The sequence below is a fragment of the Pseudorasbora parva genome, chromosome 2, assembly GCF_024679245.1.
Source record: "Pseudorasbora parva isolate DD20220531a chromosome 2, ASM2467924v1, whole genome shotgun sequence".
NCBI classification, from domain to species: domain Eukaryota; kingdom Metazoa; phylum Chordata; class Actinopteri; order Cypriniformes; family Gobionidae; genus Pseudorasbora; species Pseudorasbora parva.
Window position 1 is genome coordinate 39,701,876 of NC_090173.1, and position 22,804 is coordinate 39,724,679.

General features: G+C 42.2%; 1 protein-coding gene across 3 annotated transcripts in view; it reads right to left on the reverse strand.

The window, feature by feature from the left end:
- The window catches only part of sdk1a (sidekick cell adhesion molecule 1a), a 479,647-nt gene that overhangs the window by 246,254 nt on the left and 210,589 nt on the right, over window positions 1–22,804 (reverse strand). For all 3 annotated transcript variants that reach the window (XM_067420064.1, XM_067420057.1, XM_067420048.1), the window contains exons 3-4: window positions 15,141–15,247; window positions 6,964–7,111 (exon numbers count right to left, since the gene is read on the reverse strand). In XM_067420064.1, coding sequence (XP_067276165.1) covers window positions 6,964–7,111; window positions 15,141–15,247 — 255 coding nt within the window. The remainder of the gene's footprint in view (window positions 1–6,963; window positions 7,112–15,140; window positions 15,248–22,804) is intronic.

The window sequence follows — 22,804 nt, forward strand, 5'->3', positions numbered from 1 at the left end:
GCTCACTCTATTTTGCTGTAGATCATTAAACTGTTACACTGCCTTAGAAGTCTGTCCGAAATTAGTTTTGTGAGGTCCCTTCATGCACAAAACACTGCCGTCCAAGTCATTGTTTGATAAGGCAGCGAGGGAACAAGTCAGCTGCCTAGGTTTTCAGACGCAGCCGTAGTCATTGATGGAGGGGGTGAATAGTGACACTAACAATGAGCAATATATTAAAGGGGTACTTCAGCGCTGGAAAGATGAATCTGTATTTAAACTGGGTCATCAATGCAGTAGAAATGTGAAATTATTTTTGAATTTGGTGTCTTCTAGACTGAGAAAAGACAGAAAATGTATTTTTGTCCCATGGGGATGAAAGACTACAATTCGCAGAATGCTTCGCTGCCCTGTGAGGCCATTCCCAACGCCAACAACTTCATTACTGTGACTGAGTTAGAGAAGACACTACAATTAAAAACTGAACGTGTCTGTTCAATATAATGAGTGAGTCACCGCGCGAGTCTCACAGCACTGAGCACTAACTGCAGGAGTGAAAAAAATGAGCTGATGAGGTCTCGTGATGAGAGCTGAGGTAATCGCGACTACACTCGCGACATACATTCACAACGAGAGTTCAGTCTGGCGCGTTTCAGTTCATGCCTTTGCAAGCTTAACTTTCATAGAAATGAATTTGAGAAGTTAAAAGACTTACATTGCTCACCATAGCTCCGTTTAAATGATCCTGTCTGCAAGCTGAGCTCTCCCTGCAAGCTGAGTGTAATCACCCATCCCCCAATGCCGGATTCAAAACATGCGGAAATGGCTCCCTCTGCTGACTGTAGTCTTTAGCCTCTGGGCAAACATTCCTCCTATGATGCAAAAATCGTCATTTTGCATCATAGGAGGAATTTTTCCAGAAATAAAATGCATAAATCTCTCGTCTCAGGGAGATATGAGAGGGGAAAGCACAATAATTTGAATATTCTCCAGGGTTTCTACTGATACAAAGCCATATGCTAATCGCTGAAGTAACCCTTTAAGCATTTAGACTATTAACCTTTGATAATATTCATGTAAGTTCACTGTGCATTAACTAATATTAACTGATAGAACTTCATATTTTAATAATGCCTTAGTAAGTGTAAGTGTTGAACTTAGAAATCTTAGAGGGGTCTGTAATTGTCATCGTAGGTGCATGTCCACTGTGAGAGACATAATCTAAAAATAAAAAAACTCCACTGTTGGAGCAATCATTAGAAAATGGAAGAAGCTGGACTGGGGCTCCATGCAAGATCTAACCTCGTGGGGTCTCAATGATCCTAAGAAAGGTGAAAAATTAGCCCAGAACTACACGGGAGGAGCTGGTCAATGACCTGAAAAGAGCTGGGACCACCGTTTCCAAGGTTACTGTTGGTAATACACTAAGATGTCATGGTTTGAAATCATGCATGACGGAAGGTTTTCCTGCTTAAACCAGTACATGTCTAGGCCCGTCTTAAGTTTGCCAATAACCATTTGGATGATCCAGAGGAGTCATGGGAGAAAGTCATGTGGTCAGATGAGACCAAAATATAACTTTTGGTCATAATTCCACTAAATGTGTTCAGAGGAAGAAGAAGGATGAGTACCATCCCAAGAACACCATCCCTACTCTGAAGCATGGGGGCGGTAGCATCATGCTTTGGAGGTGTTTTTCTGCACATGGGACAGGCCGACTGGACTGTATTAAGGAGAGGATGACCGGAGCCATGTATTGCAAAACTTTGAGGAACAACCTCCTTCCCTCAGTTAGAGCATTGAAGATGGGTCGAGGCTGAGTCTTCCAGCACGACAATGACCCGAAGCACACAGCCAGGATAACCAAGGAGTGGCTCTGTAAGAAGCATATCAAGGTGTTGCCGTTGCCTAGCCAGTCTCCAGACCTAAACCAAATAGAGAATCTCCACAACAGTATCTCGGACCTGCCTGGTGTGTTCCTTGTTCTTCATGATGCTCTCTGCGCTTTAAACGGACCTCTAAAACTATCACAGTGCAGGTGCATTTATACGGAGACTTGATTACACACAGGTGGATTCTATTTTTCATCATTAATCACTCTGATTCCAGTTATCCAAAAATCCTAGGATTTTTTTTGGGGTTGTCATACTCTCATTAAGTTACGATTAAAGTTAGTGATAGGTAACTAACAGTTCTCACGTCATGTAACGGTGTAAGTTAAATCAATAACACATTAACTATGGTCTACATTTCAGTGCATCTCTCCATATTAAGATGGTTACATGTAAATTAATTTAACTATAATCCTGTGGTAACTACATGAACAGTGTTGATCCTGGATGTTATCATCTGCGATCGTAACGAGGCTTCTCCTCACATTCTTCTGTATCGTTTAGGTTGTTTATGTAAACATTTTTGATATTTCTGTGAGTTTAAATATGTTTAAGGTCTACATTATCTGTCTTACTATAGTTGAGGAACTCCAATTTTGATGGGTATTATAGTTTACGGGTAGTGAAAGGGAGAGCTTGCACACAGTTTATCGGAGTTGTTTTGCAGATACAGATTTACCAGTTAAACAGCACCCACGAAAAGGCACATGGTCTGTATATGTTTGTTTATTGTTAGTTGTATGTTTTTGTGTAATTTGCTGTGTATGTTAATTATAATGCAACGGAGAGAAAGAGAGTTTGTGAATGAGACGTTAATGCGCACGCTTCGTTTTTTTAGCTCTTACGGTGATATTGATTTTTTTGGAGTGAATTTTTTTTGATGTAATCAACTCCATAAAACATCAGTAAAGTTTGGTCATCATTCAGATGGGGTATACGCAACATTTTGTGTCCAAAACGTCTTGGGATTAGGCTTTCACACTGACAGCTGTCATTGTAAAACAGCAAATCCGTTTGTTTGTCTGAGTTTGTTTGTCCAAATATTAACAATGATTTTCTCAGGTGTTCAAATACTTATTTGCAGCTCTAACATACAAATAAATAGTTAATAAATAGTCTAGATTTTTTAAAACAGATTATGTCTCTTACAGTGGACATGCACCTACGATCACAATTTCAGACCCCTCCATGATTTCTAAGTGGGAGAACTTGCAAAATTGCAGGGTCTTCAAATACTCATTTTCCTCACTGTAAATGCTTTTTAAAAAAGCATGGTTAGTTCATGTTAACTAATGTAGCCCAAGCAATGCAAACCATGCCAATGTGAGTCTATCTGTGGGGTTTAGATCCTCTATTTCTTAATTATGCAGATACACAGGTCAGAGTTCACCACCTTAAACTATGGTTACACAGAGCATCTATGGATAAGCCTTTGTTTCACTCTCCACTCTTCAAACCACTTTTGATTATGCATATGAATAAAGGTGAATGAAGTTCACAGTCTCCTGAGACCGCACCTTGAGTTATACTGCATGTCCATTGGTAATGTGAAGGACTTATATTTAGTAAAAATCACCTTGGTTACAACAAGGCATTGTAAAAATAGCTGAGGAAAGTAATGGTCTTGTTGAGAAAATATCTATTATAATTTGTTTTTTTAAGATGGGTTGGATATTTTGTATCTCATACAATAATATATTTTAAGATATACTTTGATTTCATTTCATTTATGCTTCATAGTCTAAGAATAATTTATATATATATATATATATATATATATATATATATATATATATATATATATATATATATATATATATATTATTAATATATTATTATTAAAAAACATATCAGTAACACTTATCTCATTTGTTAACAGTAGTCAATGCATTAGCTGACAAACTAACAATGATCAATATATTTTTAGAGCAAATATTAAACTTTGATAATGTTCATACTTTTATAGGCTGCTGTAGTTAAAATCCACATTATTTTGATGAATCAAACCATCTAATGGTACAGGGAGCAGCAGTTATGATAGAAGCTAGCTGACTCAGAATCTCTAGACCAGAATGTCTAAAGGATTGTCCATGCTTGTATCATACATATTCATTATCAATGTAACAATCTTGTTATTTTGTGAATCTCTCGACTGAGAAATTGCCATTGGTCAAACTAATGTATACTAGTTTGACCAATGGCTATTTCTCATAGTGAGTATAATTATAGTTTTTGAAGTTTTGATGAGGACATCTCAACAAAGAACCATTCAACTCCCCTCACTCCACTTTCCCACTTGCTGAAGGGCATTAGTGTTCTGCAAAGCAGCATTTATCAGTTCTGTGATGGAATCATCTTATGAGACTCACAAATAGATTTATGTTGCAGGCTTTGCATGTTCATCCATGTTAATATCGAGTCAGGGCCGTAGATCACAGCACATAGATAAACTTTGATCCTACAAGGGCAGTTAATGTAATGACCATGCCAGTCAAGTGCTTATGAAGTACAGCCCAATTTCCCAAAGTCCATCCTGGGGATTTTGCCCAGTAACACATAGTGCCAGTTTAAATGGCTAAGCTGATTGCATTGCTTCAGCCGCTGCCACAGAACAATTAAGGATGTGACATCACATCCAATAGTGTGCTAATGGGCTTGGCTCGATGTATGACTGCTTGATATTACTCTATCGTCCTCAGGGCTGGGTGAACTTCTGGGTTCGAGTCTGGATGCTGAAGACACCAGCTGGGCCGCATATAGGGTCAAAGCAGCAGCACTGTCTGGGAAGATCGCCAGAATCCCAAAGGTACAGATTCCCTCGGCTGCATATATGCGGCAGTGAACATTGTCAGCAGTGGCATATTGATTTTATGCATGCGCCCTGCTTTCTGTCATGATGCAATATTCTGTCAAAGCACTGGCAGGAGAGAACCGGTCCAATTATTGAGCTGGCATGTTGCCAAGCCACCTTAACTACATCTACAAAGAGCCTGTATATCCACCTTCCAACATGTCTTTCAACCAAATACACAATTTTACTTTAGAACAGCACAGGTTATATGTACAAAACTACACGTGTTTCCTGGTTCCCGGTTCTTCACTCTTCACAGAGTCAAATCAGCAAATCAAAGCAAATCAGTTCACTCGGCTGTCATTTCTACAACATCCCTGCAGCAACTTCCAGACATATAATTACACACACACACACACACACACACACACACACACACACACACACACACACACACACACACACACACACACACACACACACACACACACACACACACACACACACACACACACACACACACACACACACACACACACACACTATATACGGGGTGGAACAGTTCACATAAAACCACAATTCAGTTTGTATTACGGTTTTAGGGTCACAGTTTTCGGTTCTATATGGTTCTTGTTGTTTTTTCTTTCGATTGTTAACACTCCAGAAAATACGTCAGCCTATGATATATAGTTTAATTATCCACAATTTAGATTAGATACAGTATTTAAAAAACGTAGATGTAAGTTATTAACTGGCTGTTTCCAGCTTATGCTGTCCAACACACTAGCATAACATTTTTCATGTCATCATGTCAATTTTGATCAGAACAATGTACAGTGGCTTTAAATCAGTGTGAGCAGCCTTTAGGGGACAGAGGGAGACACGTCACATTTTCAGCAGATATGCTGCCCATCATAAATCAAAACACGAGAATGACAGGTGTCAGAGAACAACAACGGAAAAGGTGACAGAATGATATTTCTGTCTACTACTACTAAATACGACATTTGCCTGTATTTGCAGTATACGAGCCATGATTCAGCTGTGCGAGACAAACGCTGGCAGTGTGAATGCACAACGGGTGTGCGAGGCTCCTGCTCTCCAAACACACTTCTTCTGCCCTGCCAACGCACTGCTTCTGCGTGCGCTGTAAAGCCGGCATTATACGACGCTGGCACATCCTCAAACTCCAGCCAGCCTTATTTTAGTGTGAAAAGGACACCCACTGTCTGAGGTAACATACGGGCACGAGGCTACATTGCGCATGGGTCGAATCATGAGACGCACACGCTCCGAAACGAGACAAGCGACCCGAGCAGTTTGGACTTTTTTCATGTACCGTGCCATATATATATGAGGATTTGTTACACTTTACACTTACATGCATTATTCATTAAGCTTATAGACAACGGTTTTCTTTTGTAACATATTTTAAAATGTATGTTATTGACAAAAACTGACTTTGTTTCAAGAAATTTTTTTATTATTATCAATCTTGAAAACAGCTGTACTGATTATTTGATGAATATAATGTTCAATGCTGTGACCAGGGTGGGAAATTAACTTTATCACTAACTATCCATTTCAGCTACCAAATCTTGAAGTTACAAGCCAATAAGAATTGATTTGGTCACTTGTGTTTCTGACAAAGCATAAGTGATAAGTGATATTAAAAATATATTATTCCAGTTACTATTCCAGGTCTATTGCTATATTTACCAGGTTTAGCCTTTTTACTTTTCAATTACACCTTCTGCCGAAATCAAATGCAATTCTTAAAGGGCCCACCGCTGTATGCGCAGAGCAAAAGGTGAGCCATTAGATGTGTCTTAGTGGCAAAGTTTTTATTTGGGTCTCGTCGGAATGAAAGACACTTGACTGATAACGGCGAATCAGATCAGCCTCGTCGATCTCAGTCTGGGTGAGTTGCTAATTAGAAAAAGGCAATGAAGAACTACCGTAGAAAGATTAAAGGAGAGCCAGGAACAGGCATTAATTGCACTTCTGTGACAAGGCAGTGGGAGAACTTACGCACACACTTAAAAAAAGCCATGCACAGTATCCATGTCTTCTGCATCACTGGCTGAAGTTTCTCTGTTTTCCCCAAAGCGTTTCTTTGTGGGCCGACGTAAATGGATGCCCAGAGGGATTAAGCGTGATCACTGAAGGTAATAATTACATCTCTTACAACGTGCCATGTGAACCCCAAGCCATGGAGACCTGTGCTGGGTCAACCAGAACTTATCTAATGAACAGGCATTCAGGTTTTAAAAATGAGACAAGCAATTATGCAGTACTTACACTCTGCTGCTGGGAATAATCTTGTAGCCGTCCCTGAACCATGTCACCTGTGGCCGCGGGAAGCAACTGACCACTGGGGAGTTGAGGATGGCCGCCCGGCCCTGCGTCACTGTCTTTCTTTGGTCATTGTCGATAAAGTCACCCATATCTGCGAGAAAAAAGATGATGCGAGATGTTATTACGACCATGTGAGAAACTTTTTACCCTAAAAAACAAAGGAGCCCTGATGATACATTCACGACAACAGAGGCTTTTGGTACAAACTTCAGAGGTTCAATCAGAAACATAATCAAACATTTATTCATGGCGCACATCTAAGCAAGATTGCATCACCATGCAGAACAAAAGAACGTCTAGCACATAGTTCTTTGAATTTAGTGAAATAATTCCAATGGTGCAGTTTTCACATTGATTTAAAGTTCTCATTTATGGGAAGAATAAGAAAAAGCAAAAAAACAACTGTAGCCATTAGATGGTATTCCTAAACTGACTAACATTAATTGAATCGCTCAAAATTGGCATGGTCAGTGTCTATCAAACTACTGTTTTAATGTTGCATCACCTAATTAAAGCACTGGGAAGATTAATGTGTATTTAAACTGGGTCAAGTATGTAGTAGAAGTGTGATTTATTTATTTATTTACCGCCTTCTAGACTGAGAAAAGACAGAAAATCAATGTTTATCTCATGTGGATGAAAGACAACAACTCCCAGAATGCACTTGCTTCGCTGCCTTATGAGGCCACTCCTAAAGCCAACGCTACTGGTTATTACAATAGACTGTAAAAAATATGGAATAGTGTCCGTGATGTCACCAATAGGATTCTGAAGAGCAGTTCTGAAGCGTAAAGTAGAGACGAGCTGGCCATTGCCATCTTGCCAGCGCTTCATCATGCGTCACGTAGTGATGTCTGGTTCACAAATGAATCGTAATTTTGAACCAGTTCTTTTTAGTCAACTGGTTGAACCAGTTCACCAAATCGCGTCTCAAATCAGCGCTGATCCCACAAATTACTATAGTTCTCGGATTACCCGTACAGATTCGAGAGTCGACTCTTTCGGACACGTGCGATACTGAAAACCGATGAGCCGATGAGCTGAGCATGTGTGTTATTTGTTCAGAAATGAAATGCAGGTTTAGTGTATAAAATGAATCATGTTTGAAACATGTTCATCACATAATTGCTCTCTTACTGTATTATTTTAAAGTTTGGAAAAACAATGTATGGATTTTAAAACGGTCAAACTAAACATTGCATGATATTTCCTAGAACAGCTTATTTAATTTCTAAGTTGATATACATTTTAAAATGTAATCATCAAAACAGTAGGTTTGATATAGACTTCATATTCAGCTTGCAGCAGTTCTTAGCTCAGCACACCTAAACAGATTGATACAGCGGTTCTTGAGTCAGGAATGGGTTGCAGTGGTTCTCAGATCACCATTACAGAACTGAGAACCGTTTCTCTGGGACATGTTCGATCTTTCGGACCTGTTCGATACTGAGAACCGATGAGCCGAGATACTGAGCATGCATGATGGCGAACTGTTTCTCTCAGACAACTGATGCTGTGCTGATAATATGAGCATAGGTGAACCGAGGACTTGTGTAAGTTTATGTTATGTCAATGTAAGTTTATTTAATCTGTGCAAAACATGAATGTAAAAACTTGATAATGATAACAATAATTATTATTATTATACTAAGTTATGATTACAAACTAAGTATGTAATTATAAAATTACATACTTTATAAGACTGTGTTTGAATGTATTTTCATCCGCCGGGGTGATAGAAATGACGTCACTATGTAAGGATGTAAAAGAACCGTTGATCAGTTTTTTTTTACCGGTTCATTGAAACAAACTGCCCGAAAGAACCGGACTTCCCATCACTAGCGTCACTCCTGGATAACAGAAAATGGGCAAAGTGGCGGAACATGGGCGGAGCTGAGGTGAGGTGACACAATGACTGGCAGACAACGGATAAATGGCTATCCACCTGTAACCACGGCCTTAATTATGCAGAACTTTAAGGCTTTATGTAATGTAAACGAATGAGTTATAAAAAAAAAAATTCCCCCCACCCCTTCACAGTTGTCATGAAGGGCAAAATTAGCCGTATTGACCAAAACTACAATTTATACCAGGCTGTAAATATGTTTATTTCCGCTGTAAAGTTGGGAATTTTAGCATGGGGCTCAATGAGATTCTGCTCCCTTCTGGAGCCTGGCCAGTCGATGAATTGCAGTTCAAGTTACTTCCATATTGGCTCCAACAGAAACTGGGGGAGGTTGCCGACTGGTTATGACTCATAGTAATAAAATAATTTTGTTCAGTTTGAGAATAGACACTACAATTAAAAACTTAGCGTTTTCAATGCATGCCTATGGAAGCCTAACTTTAATAGTAATTAATTTGAAAAGTTGAAAAACTCACCGCTCCGTTATGAATGCCCTAGCAGAGCAGCCATGTGCATACACATTCTGTCAGTGAGATTCCACCCCTATGGGTGTGTTGATAACATGCGGAAATAGCTCATTCTACTGGCTGTATTCTTTAGCCTCTGGCCAAAAATATTCTTCGATGACGCTTTCAGAAATAAAATGCATAATTCTCTCGTCTCAGGGAGATATGGGGGGTGGGGGGTGGGGGGGGTTCTACTAATACAAAGCTTAATGCTTAATTGCTTAAGTCTAGATTTCTAGGCTAGTAAAATACAGTAAAACACCATAAATATATTTTTATGTGATTAGTAATATGTATAGATCATGCAAATATTAAGGTTCTGTTGAACGCTTTAATTAGATTTTGAGCTTGTAATGCCAATGTTGTAATTTTACAACACAAGGTGAAAGGGTAGCAAAATGTGCATATTACATGGATGAATCTTACTTCTCACCTGTTCCATGTGAAATAAATATTAATAGAAACCTAATGTTTTTGATCATTCACAAATTAAAAAAAATCTTCTGTTACATTTTTATTTTATTTTAATCGAAACGTAATTATTAATAAATGGTAAGCTTAATTTGAATTAAGGAATTAATGATTCAGTGCGTATTTGTGTAACAATATTTGAACTATCTGTACCTTATCATTTATAAAACATACTTAACTGGTACTGTTTTCTTTTCTGGGCTTTAATTGTTTGCCCAAACATGTTCTTTCTGCATAAGGGACAGGTGATAATGTTCTGGAATGTGGGGGGTATATGTGCTATTAGCATGACAGAGGACACAATAAGCTAGCCAGACAGTGTGCGAATGTGTGAATTCTTTAAAATGTGTATGATTGGGCTATGTTTTTTTTCCCCATTTCAGAATGCCACCAGCCAAGAAATAATGTATTATCTACAAAGTGTATTATGTCATGATGCCATCCAAAATGGGAACAGTGATTTTTAAAATGGATTGTGATGAAGAAGAATGTCTACTGGAAAAGGAAAGCCCAGTAACTACCCATCTGATGATTATGTGGACATGACAACAAAATCAATTCAATCAAGAACAAAGACCATGGAACACTTAAATGTCCGCTATATTACTGATCTGTCCACAATCATAACTCCTACAACAAAATGTAAAAGGTGGAATTTTTATTCTATATTTGGGTCTTTCAGGGTTAAAAGGCACATTGGTGCAGAATTACTTATTTTATTTAATAACAAGCAATCTTGTCTGCCGGTTTGATTTGGGAAAATGAAAAAAGATGATCTTAAAAAATGATTTCTCATTTAATCACTGTGATAACGCCATCCTGGCTGAATGTTTCTCTGAATGAAAAATGTTAGAAGCATTGGAAAGTCTGGGTCATTGTGAACCTTTAAAGCATGTCATAAATGCTCCAGTAATGGTTTAATGCCTAGTCGTCTTTTCTTGCACAGCAGTCTTTTACTCTTCAGTGTAAATCCTGCTTTATTCAGAGCATACCTAGAAACCTTTAAATTGTATCACTCACAGTGTAAGAAAGAGACATGCATTTACAAAGGAGTTTAAGCTTCAAAAAGGTTGCAAAAGCCCCATAAACGTATAATATACAGCTGTAACAATGAATCCACTGGAGGCGAGGTTCAGTGCAGCTTTTATTTATAGCGTGAAAAAACACAAAGCAGACGGTGGCATGACTTGAGCAGACTTAACCAGACTTGACTTGACTAGACACAACAAGCGGGTTACACATTCAATATCAGACAACGACACGTGGCAAGCATGAGGGCTAAATACACATGGGCTAATGACAAAACAAGGGACACCTGTGAACAATGATTACCCAAAAAAACAATGAGAACATGACAACAGAACACAAGACAAGGGAGCACATGGCAGGATCACATGAGGTCAAGGAGTCACATGAAAAGACCAGGAAGTGCATGGCAGAGAACATGACAGTGAGGGGTGGGATGGCGGAATGGCGGAATGGTGGAATGGCGGGATGGTGGGCCAGGCCCGTGCAGAGGCATCGGACACAGACCCTGGCATAGCTTAGACTGGGAGCATAGGCGGACCTGGACCATGAGGCATGGACGGCCCTGTACCATGGAGCTTGGGAGGACCTGGATCATGGAGAGGGGCCGGACCTGGATCATGGAGTGTGTGTAGACCTGGATAGTGGCCTTCCTGGCCTTCTCCTGGGGCTGGGGCCCTCTCAGGACGCTGATCTGGGGCTGGAGTCCTCTCAGGATGCTGATCTGGGGCTGGAGCCCTCTCAGGATGCTGGTCTGGGGCTGGAGACTTCTCAGGATGCTGGTCTGGGCCTGGAGATGTGGCTTGGCTCTGGACGTGGACTGGGGACATGTGTTGGACTCCGGACGTGGGCCGGATACGTGGGTTGGCTCTGGACGTGGACGAGCCCAGACATGACAATTGGAGGATGGAGGCCCTCTGGTGTAGTGGGTACTGTGGGATTGTAGGGTTCCTCCTCTGTAATTCCCACAGTAAATTTAGAGCCACTCAGTACGGAGGCAGGATCAATGTACTGGGCCAGAGTCCATGGCAAAGTGCTCTCAGGGTTTAAATGAGCAAGGTGGTCATTAAGTCCAAAATTAAACATGCCCTTGAGTCCCTTATTACAATCTGCCTGGCTAGAAACACCAAAAAAGTCCACCACATAGTCCTCTAAAGGACGCTGCGGCTGACAAAGGCGAAGGATGGCAACTGCTGGGTTTCTGTTGACGGTCTGATGTTCTGTAACAATGAATCCACTGTAGGCGAGGTTCAGAACTGTAGGAAAATGTATATTCCAGCAGTCGACACAACAAAGCATTCCAGAGACCTCCTCTCCAAACCCTGAACCGATCGTAAAACTAATCAAGGGTGCCCAAACAGCCCAGAGACAACATCTCTCCCCCTTTACCTGTGTTATCTCAAAACCAGCACAAGGACAAGATTAGTCACATGACGTGATTCCTTTTTGTTCTACAAGCGTAACAGTGGATATAACCTCACGAAGAAGGGACTCATTTATGACCGACAGGCATATATTTAAAATGTTATCGGGACACTGAGTCGCTAAAAGCTTTCTGGGGGGCCGGGAAACAACATGAACATTAGACAGACGACTAGTCGCCCCCCTCCTTCCTCGACCTGCGCATTTCAAAGGCTCTTTGAACATCACACAAAGACCTCACACAAATGGAGACACGATGAGTAAACTTAAACCTCAGATTCAATAATATTAATTAATCCACCCAACGGCATCTTAAACATATACTAAGCTATTATGTATATTATGGACACCCGCCTACAACAATATCTCATTGGCCGGAGACGCCCCCAAGGAGGGATCTTGGGGCCCGTTTAAAACTCCCAGGCAAACAAGATATCTTTGCTTTTTGTTTTGCTTCGTGTTTATACTGACTGCCATGGTTTTGCGGTTACTTCTGCTTTGATCTTGCAGGCCTTTCCTGCCTGCCTGCACGCAGTGTCCTCACCGTTTGAACCTCACCGAAGAAAACTTCCTGGAGTCTCCGCAGCCGCGCCTCAGTGACGCCAGTCGCGTAGCAACCAGCTAAAGCCATCCAGGATTCGGCCCTCACCCTGCAAAACCAACTATTCGTCCCTCTGAACACAACAACTGACTACCAGCCGAGCAAGAGCGTGCTAAGAGGAACCCATGCTCGTAGGAGCATTCAAACGCATACATGACACTTCATTCTGGCTGAACTGGTGTCTAAGCGAACGTATCTAAGCGAACAAACTAAGGTTGACATGCTAGTACATTGATTCTCAGGTTGTGGCTAAGAAATCATGTCTGACCGACACAAGGACCTCACTTCTTTTTTATTAACCAACATCCCTTTCCCAGTAACTGTATGAATGTGTGTTTTTGTTAGTTTTTTGTGTTTAGAATAGTTCAATAACAAGTCCAAAAATAGTTTTGTTTACCTTTTTTATCTATACAAGTGTCTTTGGCCATGTGTTTTTAAGTTACTGCCTCAAACTGATCGATTGTGTTACCTAAGCTCACAAACAGTGAACATAAAATTTATATTATTGCCGTTGTAACGGGTAATATCCGGATTCAAGATTGATAATGTACTCTAATTGTAACGTATCTCTGGACGATTAGTTGATAAAGGGGTAAATATTAATTTTGAATCATTTGATGTGTATTACGGTTCCTTTCACTGTAATTCAATACCCATTTGAGTTATTTGATCTGAATCAATCCCTTACAGAACCCAAGTGCAGCTTTCATTTATAGAGTGAACAAACACAAAGCAGACGATGAATAGACTTGACTTGACTTGAAATAAAGACTCACCAACAAGCAGGTTACACATTCAATATCAGACAAGGACACGTGGCAAGCATGAGGGCTATATACACATGGGCTAATGACAAGACAAGGGACACTAGTGAACAATGATTAACCAATAAACCAATGAGAACATGACAATAGGAAAAAGGGAGCAAAATAGAACTCACAAGGGGCTGTGAGAAACGTAATAGTGAACATAACCCAAACACCCTTTGACAACAGCATGCATGTATGGATATGAGTTCCTGTGCATTGTTTTGATGTCTATACAGCTCTGGAAAGAATTAACACTTACACTTGGATATCTCAATGTTAGGTGGCCTCTTAATTTCCAGAGCTGTATACTACCATTCAATAGTTTTTGTATTAATGCAATTAATTCAATTGATCAAAAGAAACAAAGACAATTTTAAACTATATTACCAATCTGCCCCCATTGACACTATATGATAATTTAAATTAGCTGAATAACATCACTGTTTCCACCAGAGCGAAACGAATCAAATTCAGCTGCAGTATCTTCCTGTAAACACTGTGAGACTGCTTTAAAACAACTGGACTTGTAAAAAGCGCTATATAAATAAAGGTGATTTGATTTTGATTTGAAAAGACAGTAACATTAAAGACATCTACAATGTTACCAAATAATTTAATTTGTAGTAAGTGAAATATATACCACATCTCTTTATAACAGTGATAATAATAATACATTTTTCTTGAGCAGCAAATCAACATATTAGAATGATGAAGCATCATGTGACTGCAGTAATTTTGCTGGAGATTCAGCTTTGATATCACTGTAATAAATTACATTTTAAAATATATTTAAATATAACAATAGATATTTTAATCTGTAATAATATTTCCCAATGTTACTATTTTTGCTGTAGTGTTGATAAAATAAATGCGGCCTTGGTGAGCATAAGAGACAAAAAACAAACAAACAAAAAAACATTCTGACACAGTAGAGTGCGTGAGAGTGTGTGTACAGGTATATGTGGTTTATGAGGACACAAATGTGAATAATGAATGACATGGGTATTACAACACTACCTGTGTCCCCTTAAACCAAATAGCTTAAAAATATATACTAAACAGTGCTTTTTAAAAATAAATATATATATTTTTTGTGTAATGGGTATGTTTAGGGGTAGGGTTAGTGTAGTGGGATAGAATAAGTTTGTACAGTATAAAAACTATTACGCCTACAGAGAGTCCTCATAAACCACATATTTAAGAATGTGTGTGTGTGTGTATATATATATATATATATATATATATATATATATATATATATATATATATATATATATATATATATATATATATATATATATATATATATATATATATATATATATATATATATATATATAATGCCATATGTATATATCTGATATGCCACAGAAACTCACATGCAACTTGTATCTCGGCTCTTCTCTGGAGCAGAGCGCCCATCCTGTTTCTCACCACACACTGGTAAACACCCATATTGGAGCGGCGGAGAGAGGAGATGGTGTACCTAAGATAAAGAAAAACAACATCAACAACTTTAATTCAAATCACAAAATGGAAAAAAAAAACAATAAGAAAAAAAGATGTTCCCTGCTATTTGCCAACACATTCAAGGATTTTCGACTCATATGTGTTCCCATTAAGAGAGGTTGAGTTTAAAAGGTTTACCCTTGCAGTCACTACTATCCTTTTTTTCTGCCAGCTCACACATTAGTGTGAACAGAGTACATGGAACTCCTCTTCATGCCCAGCTATGATGACAAATATCAGGTTTTAGCCAAAAGGCCACTTTGACTAAAAGCAGAGGTGGTGAACACTTTGGCGTCAAAATCGGTTGGCATTTCCAAATACGCTGAATATATGACTAATGCACTGTTGCTCACTACTTAGCCAAATCTGTTTACGTCTCTGAAAATGCCACCCGGTGGGTTTGTGCATCTCAGTGGTGGTTTCCCTCCATCACAGGAATAGCTCTATAGCAATACCGTGGCATCTCTGAGCTTGCTGTTTGGGTGATGAAAGATAATGAGAAAAGCAATACCAATTAGAGCAAACCAGCTCTGAAGATGGACAAAATGCAAAAACACTTGACACGAGGAGATGCAAAGATGTGAAACACCTACTTTAGCATGTATACGACTCCTAAATGGAGGATAAATCAAAACATCTAATGTAAAAGTTGACATTAACTTTGAATTAGGTGTCAGCAGTGCACTTCAGGTAGCGGATGAAAAGCATTATTCGTCTCTGAAGGGAACCGGGCAGCGCTGCAGACTCTTCTATTAAGACAGAAGGAACCCGTAAGGCCAATTCTTCAGCCGTTTTAACACTCCACACGTCTGAGGAATCGTTGAATGCTACAGAGGCTGTACACTGATTAAAAAAAGGTCAGGCTAAGAGGCTATCATTACTGAGAAATTAAACACATGGCATGGAGAGAACTCAACTAGGAAATGATACGGTTGATTAAATGTACTACTGCATAAACTAGAGGAATCCTTCTGGAAAGAACGGGGAAAAAATCGTAATTAAAAATGCTTCACTTCTAGTAATTTCATTTCTTGATTAAAGGAACATTCCAGGTTCAATATGAATTAAGCTCCATTGACAGCATCTGTTGCAGAAAATAATGTCAACTCGTTTCAACGAACAAAAAGTGCATCTGCAGTAAACTTGATTACAATGGAAGTCTATGGGGGAAGGTATTGCATCTAAATAAACATTAAAATTCTGCTTCAAAAGACACGAGACATTATGTAAAACAACAGTGTAAGATCACTTACTAACCTCATCTGTGTAGAATTATATCAAAATGTTCACTTGTCATGGTCATGTAAAAGTCCATGCAGTTTGAACAATAGTCCCACTACTAATAGGACAATTTTAATTACTTTTTTGTTTGTTTTTTCCTTGGTTATGGGTCAATTCGCCCTGCAGCTCAGTCTGGAAACCTGTACATTAATTTATCCTGCTTCTGTTACACAGATCGATGACCCTTGATCATGCCTCTTGTGGTCTAATTGATTAAAGGACTACAGAGAATTTGAATGATGCTCGTTGATCCCGCCTCTTGTGGTCTGATTGGTTGAAGGACTTTCCAATTACATACAGAGTCATTTGAATTATGCTCGTTGATCACGCCTCTTGTGCAGTAGAAAATACAGAGCAGACTCTTAGTCACCATGTGTCATTATCATCTGTTTAGTTTCATTTTCTATCACTGTTTTGCTGCCGTTCTAGTTCATTGTTTGTTACCATAGTTTTTTTCTAATTAGTCTTTCTAATTAGCACCTGTGCCTTGTTCTGATGATTATATTCTCTGTGTTTTTACCTATGTAGAAGGGGACGTTCTCACAACCTTGTTCCTTAAAGGTTATCTAAAGGTGATGCAAATCCGAACCTTTTATGAACTTTAGGGACATTCCTCTTTGGTTATGCAAGTGCTGCAGTTCAAGGTTCTTGGTATGATTTTAGGAGATGTGTTACAAAGATATTTGGGACGTTAACAGAAAATTCTCATATGCTTCCCTGTTAGTCAGATGGGGATGTTTTATTTGGGACTGTGCTGCAACATATTGTCACGGTTCATGGATTCCCTGTCTCACTCTTGGGTGCGTGTTGAATGTAGGTGAGGGCGGAGCCTGGGATTGGCTCATCACGCACCTGTGGCTGATCACCTGCACCAGCTGCAACTCATCACCTTCACCCTATTTAGTCTCTCTGTTTCTCTCTTGTCTTTGTCAGAGCGTTGTTGGATGTTTCCCCTTGTGTCTCCGTGTTGGTTATCGTTTCCCCCTTCCGTGAAACGCTGGATCCCTTCCCGGATTACCTCTACCGATCTCCCGAGTCACAGCTGCTCACAGCCTGCCCGTGTCACCAACAGAGCCTCTCTCACTGCTCCGTCTTACCCGGACTTCTTCAGTGTTCTGAGTTTTGACTTCTGTGACACTATCTGTCTTATTAAACTGAGTTACTTGCAATTGAATCCTGCCTCTGTGAATCCGTTACAGAACGCTCTGACCAACCATGGATTCAGCGAGTATCAACGCCCTACTGACCAGCAGCAACGAGAGACTGGACCAGCAGGAGGCGAACTTAACTGCCACAGGACAGGCAGTACACACTTTGGTGGCACGGGTGGCCGAGCTGACCCAACAGATGCAACAACTCGTCGGTCCCACTGTGCCCGACCCACCGCCGACCCCCCACACACCATCCGCATCGCGGCAACCGGAACCACGTCTGCCTACCCCTGAGAGTTATGCCGGTGAGAGCAATTATTGCAGAGCCTTCCTTACCAAGTGTTCCTTGTTTTTCGCTCTTCAACCGCAGACTTTCAACACGGAGAGATCCAAGGTGGCATTCGTCCTCACCCTGCTCTCCGGACGAGCTGCACTTTGGGGAACGGCGGTGTGGGAAAATCAACATCCTTGCAGCTCCTCGTTCCAGACGCTGGCGGCGGAGATGAGAAGGGTGTTTGACCGAGCGGTAACCGGAAGAGAAGCGGCACGTCAACTCGCAGAGCTCCGTCAAGGTAACCGCTCGGTCTCGGATTATTCCATCGAGTTCCGCACCCTGGCCGCCGAGTGCAGGTGGAACGAGGAGGCACAGTGGGACATGTTCCTGCATGGGCTGGCTGACCGCATCCAGAAAGAGATTTTCATGATCGACCTTCCGGAGAAGATTGACGGACTGATCGAACTGGCGTTGAGGGTGGACGCTCGTCTGAGTCGGCTGAGATCCAGGATGGAGTTTCAGCACAAGAGTGTCGAATGCCCTCAGGCCAACGCTGCGGATGCGGTCAGCTACACCTTCGACCCGGAGCCCATGCAGGTGGGTCGAGCTCGGCTCTCCCGGGAGGAGAGAGCGAGACGGAGATCCCGTGGTCTTTGCCTCTACTGCGGCGGGACCGGACACCTGCTAGACTCCTGCCCGGTAAGAGGACCACGCCCGGCGGTAAGGAGAAGGCTACTGTCGGGCGGGATCTCCGTGGAAAAGACCTCATCCTCCACTCTCCTTCCGGTGAGATTGCTGTGGGCAGCCCAGGAATTTTCCAGCCCAGCACTCCTCGACTCGGGAGCGGAGGGTAACTTTCTTGACTCTGCCCTTGCACACAAACTCAAAATACCCACCATTGCACTTAAGAACACCATCTCTGTCAACGCACTCAACGGACAAGTTCTCCCTGACATTTCATTCACCACTGAACCACTTACACTGATCACGTCTGGCAACCACACTGAACTCATTTCATTTTTTATCCTGGACTCCCCTTTGGCTCCCATTGTCCTCGGTCACCCTTGGCTGGAGTTACATAACCCAAGGGTTGACTGGGGACAAAACTCTGTGTCTGCGTGGAGTGATAAGTGTTATGAGTCTTGTTTGGTGTCTGCTTGTTCGTCTGTGTCTCGTTCTGTTTTTCAGAGTGAGACGGTGAATCTATCTAACGTGCCTCCGGAGTACCTCGACCTGAAGGAAGTGTTCAGTAAGTCCCGAGCTGCTTCTCTTCCTCCGCATCGTCCCTATGACTGTGCTATAGATTTACTCCCAGGTAAGTCTCCGCCTAAGGGCAAACTATACTCTCTTTCTATTCCAGAGAGGGAGGCCATGGAGAAATATATTTCTGATTCTCTAGCCTCCAAATTCATCCGCCCTTCCTCTTCTCCAGCGGGGGCGGGGTTCTTCTTCGTGGGGAAGAAGGATGGTTCTCTGCGACCTTGCATTGATTACCGAGGGCTGAATAACATCACGGTAAAGAATACCTATCCTTTGCCGTTGATGTCTTCAGCTTTCGAGAGGTTACAGGGAGCATCCGTCTTCACGAAGTTGGACTTACGTAACGCTTATCATTTGGTTCGCATCAGGGAGGGGGATGAATGGAAAACCGCATTTAACACCCCCAGGGGGCATTTTGAATATTTGGTCATGCCTTTCGGCCTTTCCAACTCCCCAGCGGTTTTCCAGGCACTCGTCAATGATGTGTTGAGAGACATGGTCGACCAATTCATATATGTCTACCTGGATGACATTTTGATTTTTTCTTCGTCTCTCCAGGAACATGTTCGACACGTCAGACGAGTGCTTCAGAGGTTGCTAGAGAATGGGCTTTTTGTCAAGGCGGAGAAATGCGCTTTTCATGCACAGTCTGTTCCTTTTTTAGGGTACATCGTGTCATCGGAGGGAATGCGCATGGATCCCGACAAGGTTAAGGCTGTGATGGATTGGCCAAGTCCAGATTCCCGTAAGGCCCTACAGAGGTTTCTGGGGTTCGCCAATTTCTATCGGCGTTTTATTCGCAATTTCAGCCAACTAGCCGCACCTCTGACTGCCTTGACCTCTCCCCGAACGACGTTCAGGTGGTCCGATACAGCCGAGGCTGTATTCGCCAAACTGAAAAGCCGCTTTGTTTCGGCTCCCATCTTAGTCGCCCCTGATTCCACACGTCAGTTCGTGGTAGAGGTCGACGCGTCAGAGGTGGGGGTAGGAGCGGTTCTTTCACAGCGCTCTCCCTCAGATGACAAGATGCACCCGTGCGCGTTTTTCTCCCATCGTCTTTCTCCTGCCGAACGCAATTATGACATTGGTAACAGAGAGTTGTTGGCCGTCAAGTTAGCGTTGGAGGAGTGGCGTCATTGGCTTGAAGGGTCGGGGGTACCTTTTATTGTATGGACGGATCATAAGAACCTTGAATATATTAGATCTGCTAAAAGACTCAACTCCAGGCAGGCTCGGTGGGCACTTTTTTTCGGACGTTTTGACTTTGTTCTCTCGTACCGCCCCGGGTCTAAAAACATCAAACCCGACTCTTTATCTCGTATTTTTGATGCTTCCGAACGCCCGGTTACTCCCGAGTGTATTTTGCCAGAGAAGATAGTTATCTCTACACTCACATGGGAGATCGAATCGAAGGTCAAAGTGGCCTTAGAAGGGGTAACGCCCCCGCCCGGCGGCCCACCGAGTTGTTTGTTCGTTCCGGAGGGGTTAAGATCCGAGGTCCTCAAATGGGGTCACTGCTCCAACATTGCTTGTCATCCAGGGGTAAACCGCACTTGCAGTTTAGTAAAGCAACGATTTTGGTGGCCACTTATGGCTCGCGACATTCGCAGTTTTGTTTTGGCTTGCTCGGTCTGTGCGGTTGGTAAGACATCTAACCAACCTCCCCATGGGTTACTTCAGCCGTTGTCTGTTCCTTCGAGACCCTGGTCCCACATCGCTCTAGATTTTGTTACCGCCCTCCCGCCCTCCCAGGGCAAGACGGTCGTTTTGACCGTCGTGGACCGATTCTCGAAGGCAGCACATTTCATTCCCTTGCCCAAATTACCCTCAGCCAAGGAGACAGCGGTATCTGTAGTAGACCATGTCTTTCGGTTACATGGCCTCCCGATGGACGTGGTCTCTGACAGAGGTTCCCAATTTGTGTCCAAATTTTGGCAGGAGTTTTGTAAATTACTAGGAGCCACGGTTAGTCTGTCTTCGGGTTATCACCCCCAAAGCAACGGTCAGACCGAGAGAGCCAATCAGGATCTGGAAAGAGTGTTGCGATGTTTGGTATCCAAGAATCCTTCATCCTGGAGCCAGCAACTCTCTATGGTTGAGTACGCTCATAACTCGTTACCAGTGTCATCTACGGGCCTTTCGCCATTTGAGTGTAGTGTAGGTTACCAGCCACCTATTTTTCCTAGTCTGGATTCCGAGGTCGCGGTCCCCTCTGTTCACGCCTTTATCCAGAGGTGTCATCGCACATGGACCAGAGCCCGTGAGACTCTGCTCCAGGTGGGAGCGCGCACCAAGGCTAAAGCCGATCGCCACCGGTCTAAGCCTCCCGTTTACGTCGTGGGTCAAAAAGTGTGGCTTTCTACCAAGAACATTCCTCTCCGCTCCGTATCTAATAAACTTGCTCCCAAATTTATCGGCCCGTTCACTGTCACCAAGATCATTAGTCCGGTGACAGTCCGCCTCAAACTCCCTCCGGCGTACAGGAGGATTCATCCCGCCTTCCATGTATCCAAAATCAAGCCTGTTTTTCACTCCCACCTTAATCCGCCAGTCCCGGTTCCCCCACCGCCGCGACTCGTAGATGGGGAACCAACGTATTCGGTTAATCGCATTCTGGATTCTAGACGGAGGGGACGCGGTTTCCAGTACTTGGTGGACTGGGAAGGTTACGGTCCGGAGGAGAGAAGTTGGGTTCCTGCTAGGGACATTCTGGATCACTCCCTTATTGATGATTACAATCAACAGGTAAGGTCGGCTGGGAGCGTCAGGGGACGCTCCTAGGGGGAGGGGTACTGTCACGGTTCATGGATTCCCTGTCTCACTCTTGGGTGCGTGTTGAATGTAGGTGAGGGCGGAGCCTGGGATTGGCTCATCACGCACCTGTGGCTGATCACCTGCACCAGCTGCAACTCATCACCTTCACCCTATTTAGTCTCTCTGTTTCTCTCTTGTCTTTGTCAGAGCGTTGTTGGATGTTTCCCCTTGTGTCTCCGTGTTGGTTATCGTTTCCCCCTTCCGTGAAACGCTGGATCCCTTCCCGGATTACCTCTACCGATCTCCCGAGTCACAGCTGCTCACAGCCTGCCCGTGTCACCAACAGAGCCTCTCTCACTGCTCCGTCTTACCCGGACTTCTTCAGTGTTCTGAGTTTTGACTTCTGTGACACTATCTGTCTTATTAAACTGAGTTACTTGCAATTGAATCCTGCCTCTGTGAATCCGTTACACATATCTTGTTCAGGGCAGTGGTCTCTACACTACATTCCCATAACATTTCAAGGACCTTTAGGGGACCAACCTAGATTGCTATTTTTTAGTCCTATTTAAGTCCTTCCATCACATTTACTGAATGATTTCAGAACATGTTAGTGTGTGATTTAGTATACAATGGGCTGCTTTGCAAACGAGGGTCAGTAAAACAGGATTTGTGCCTCTCAAAGATTGATCAATACCAACTGTTGTCATATTCAGAACACGCAAGTACCACACGTTATATTTTGTGAATGTACGCAAATTGTCCTTGTGAATGTGTTTGCAAACTGACAGCTAATGTGGCTAAAGTTAGCACT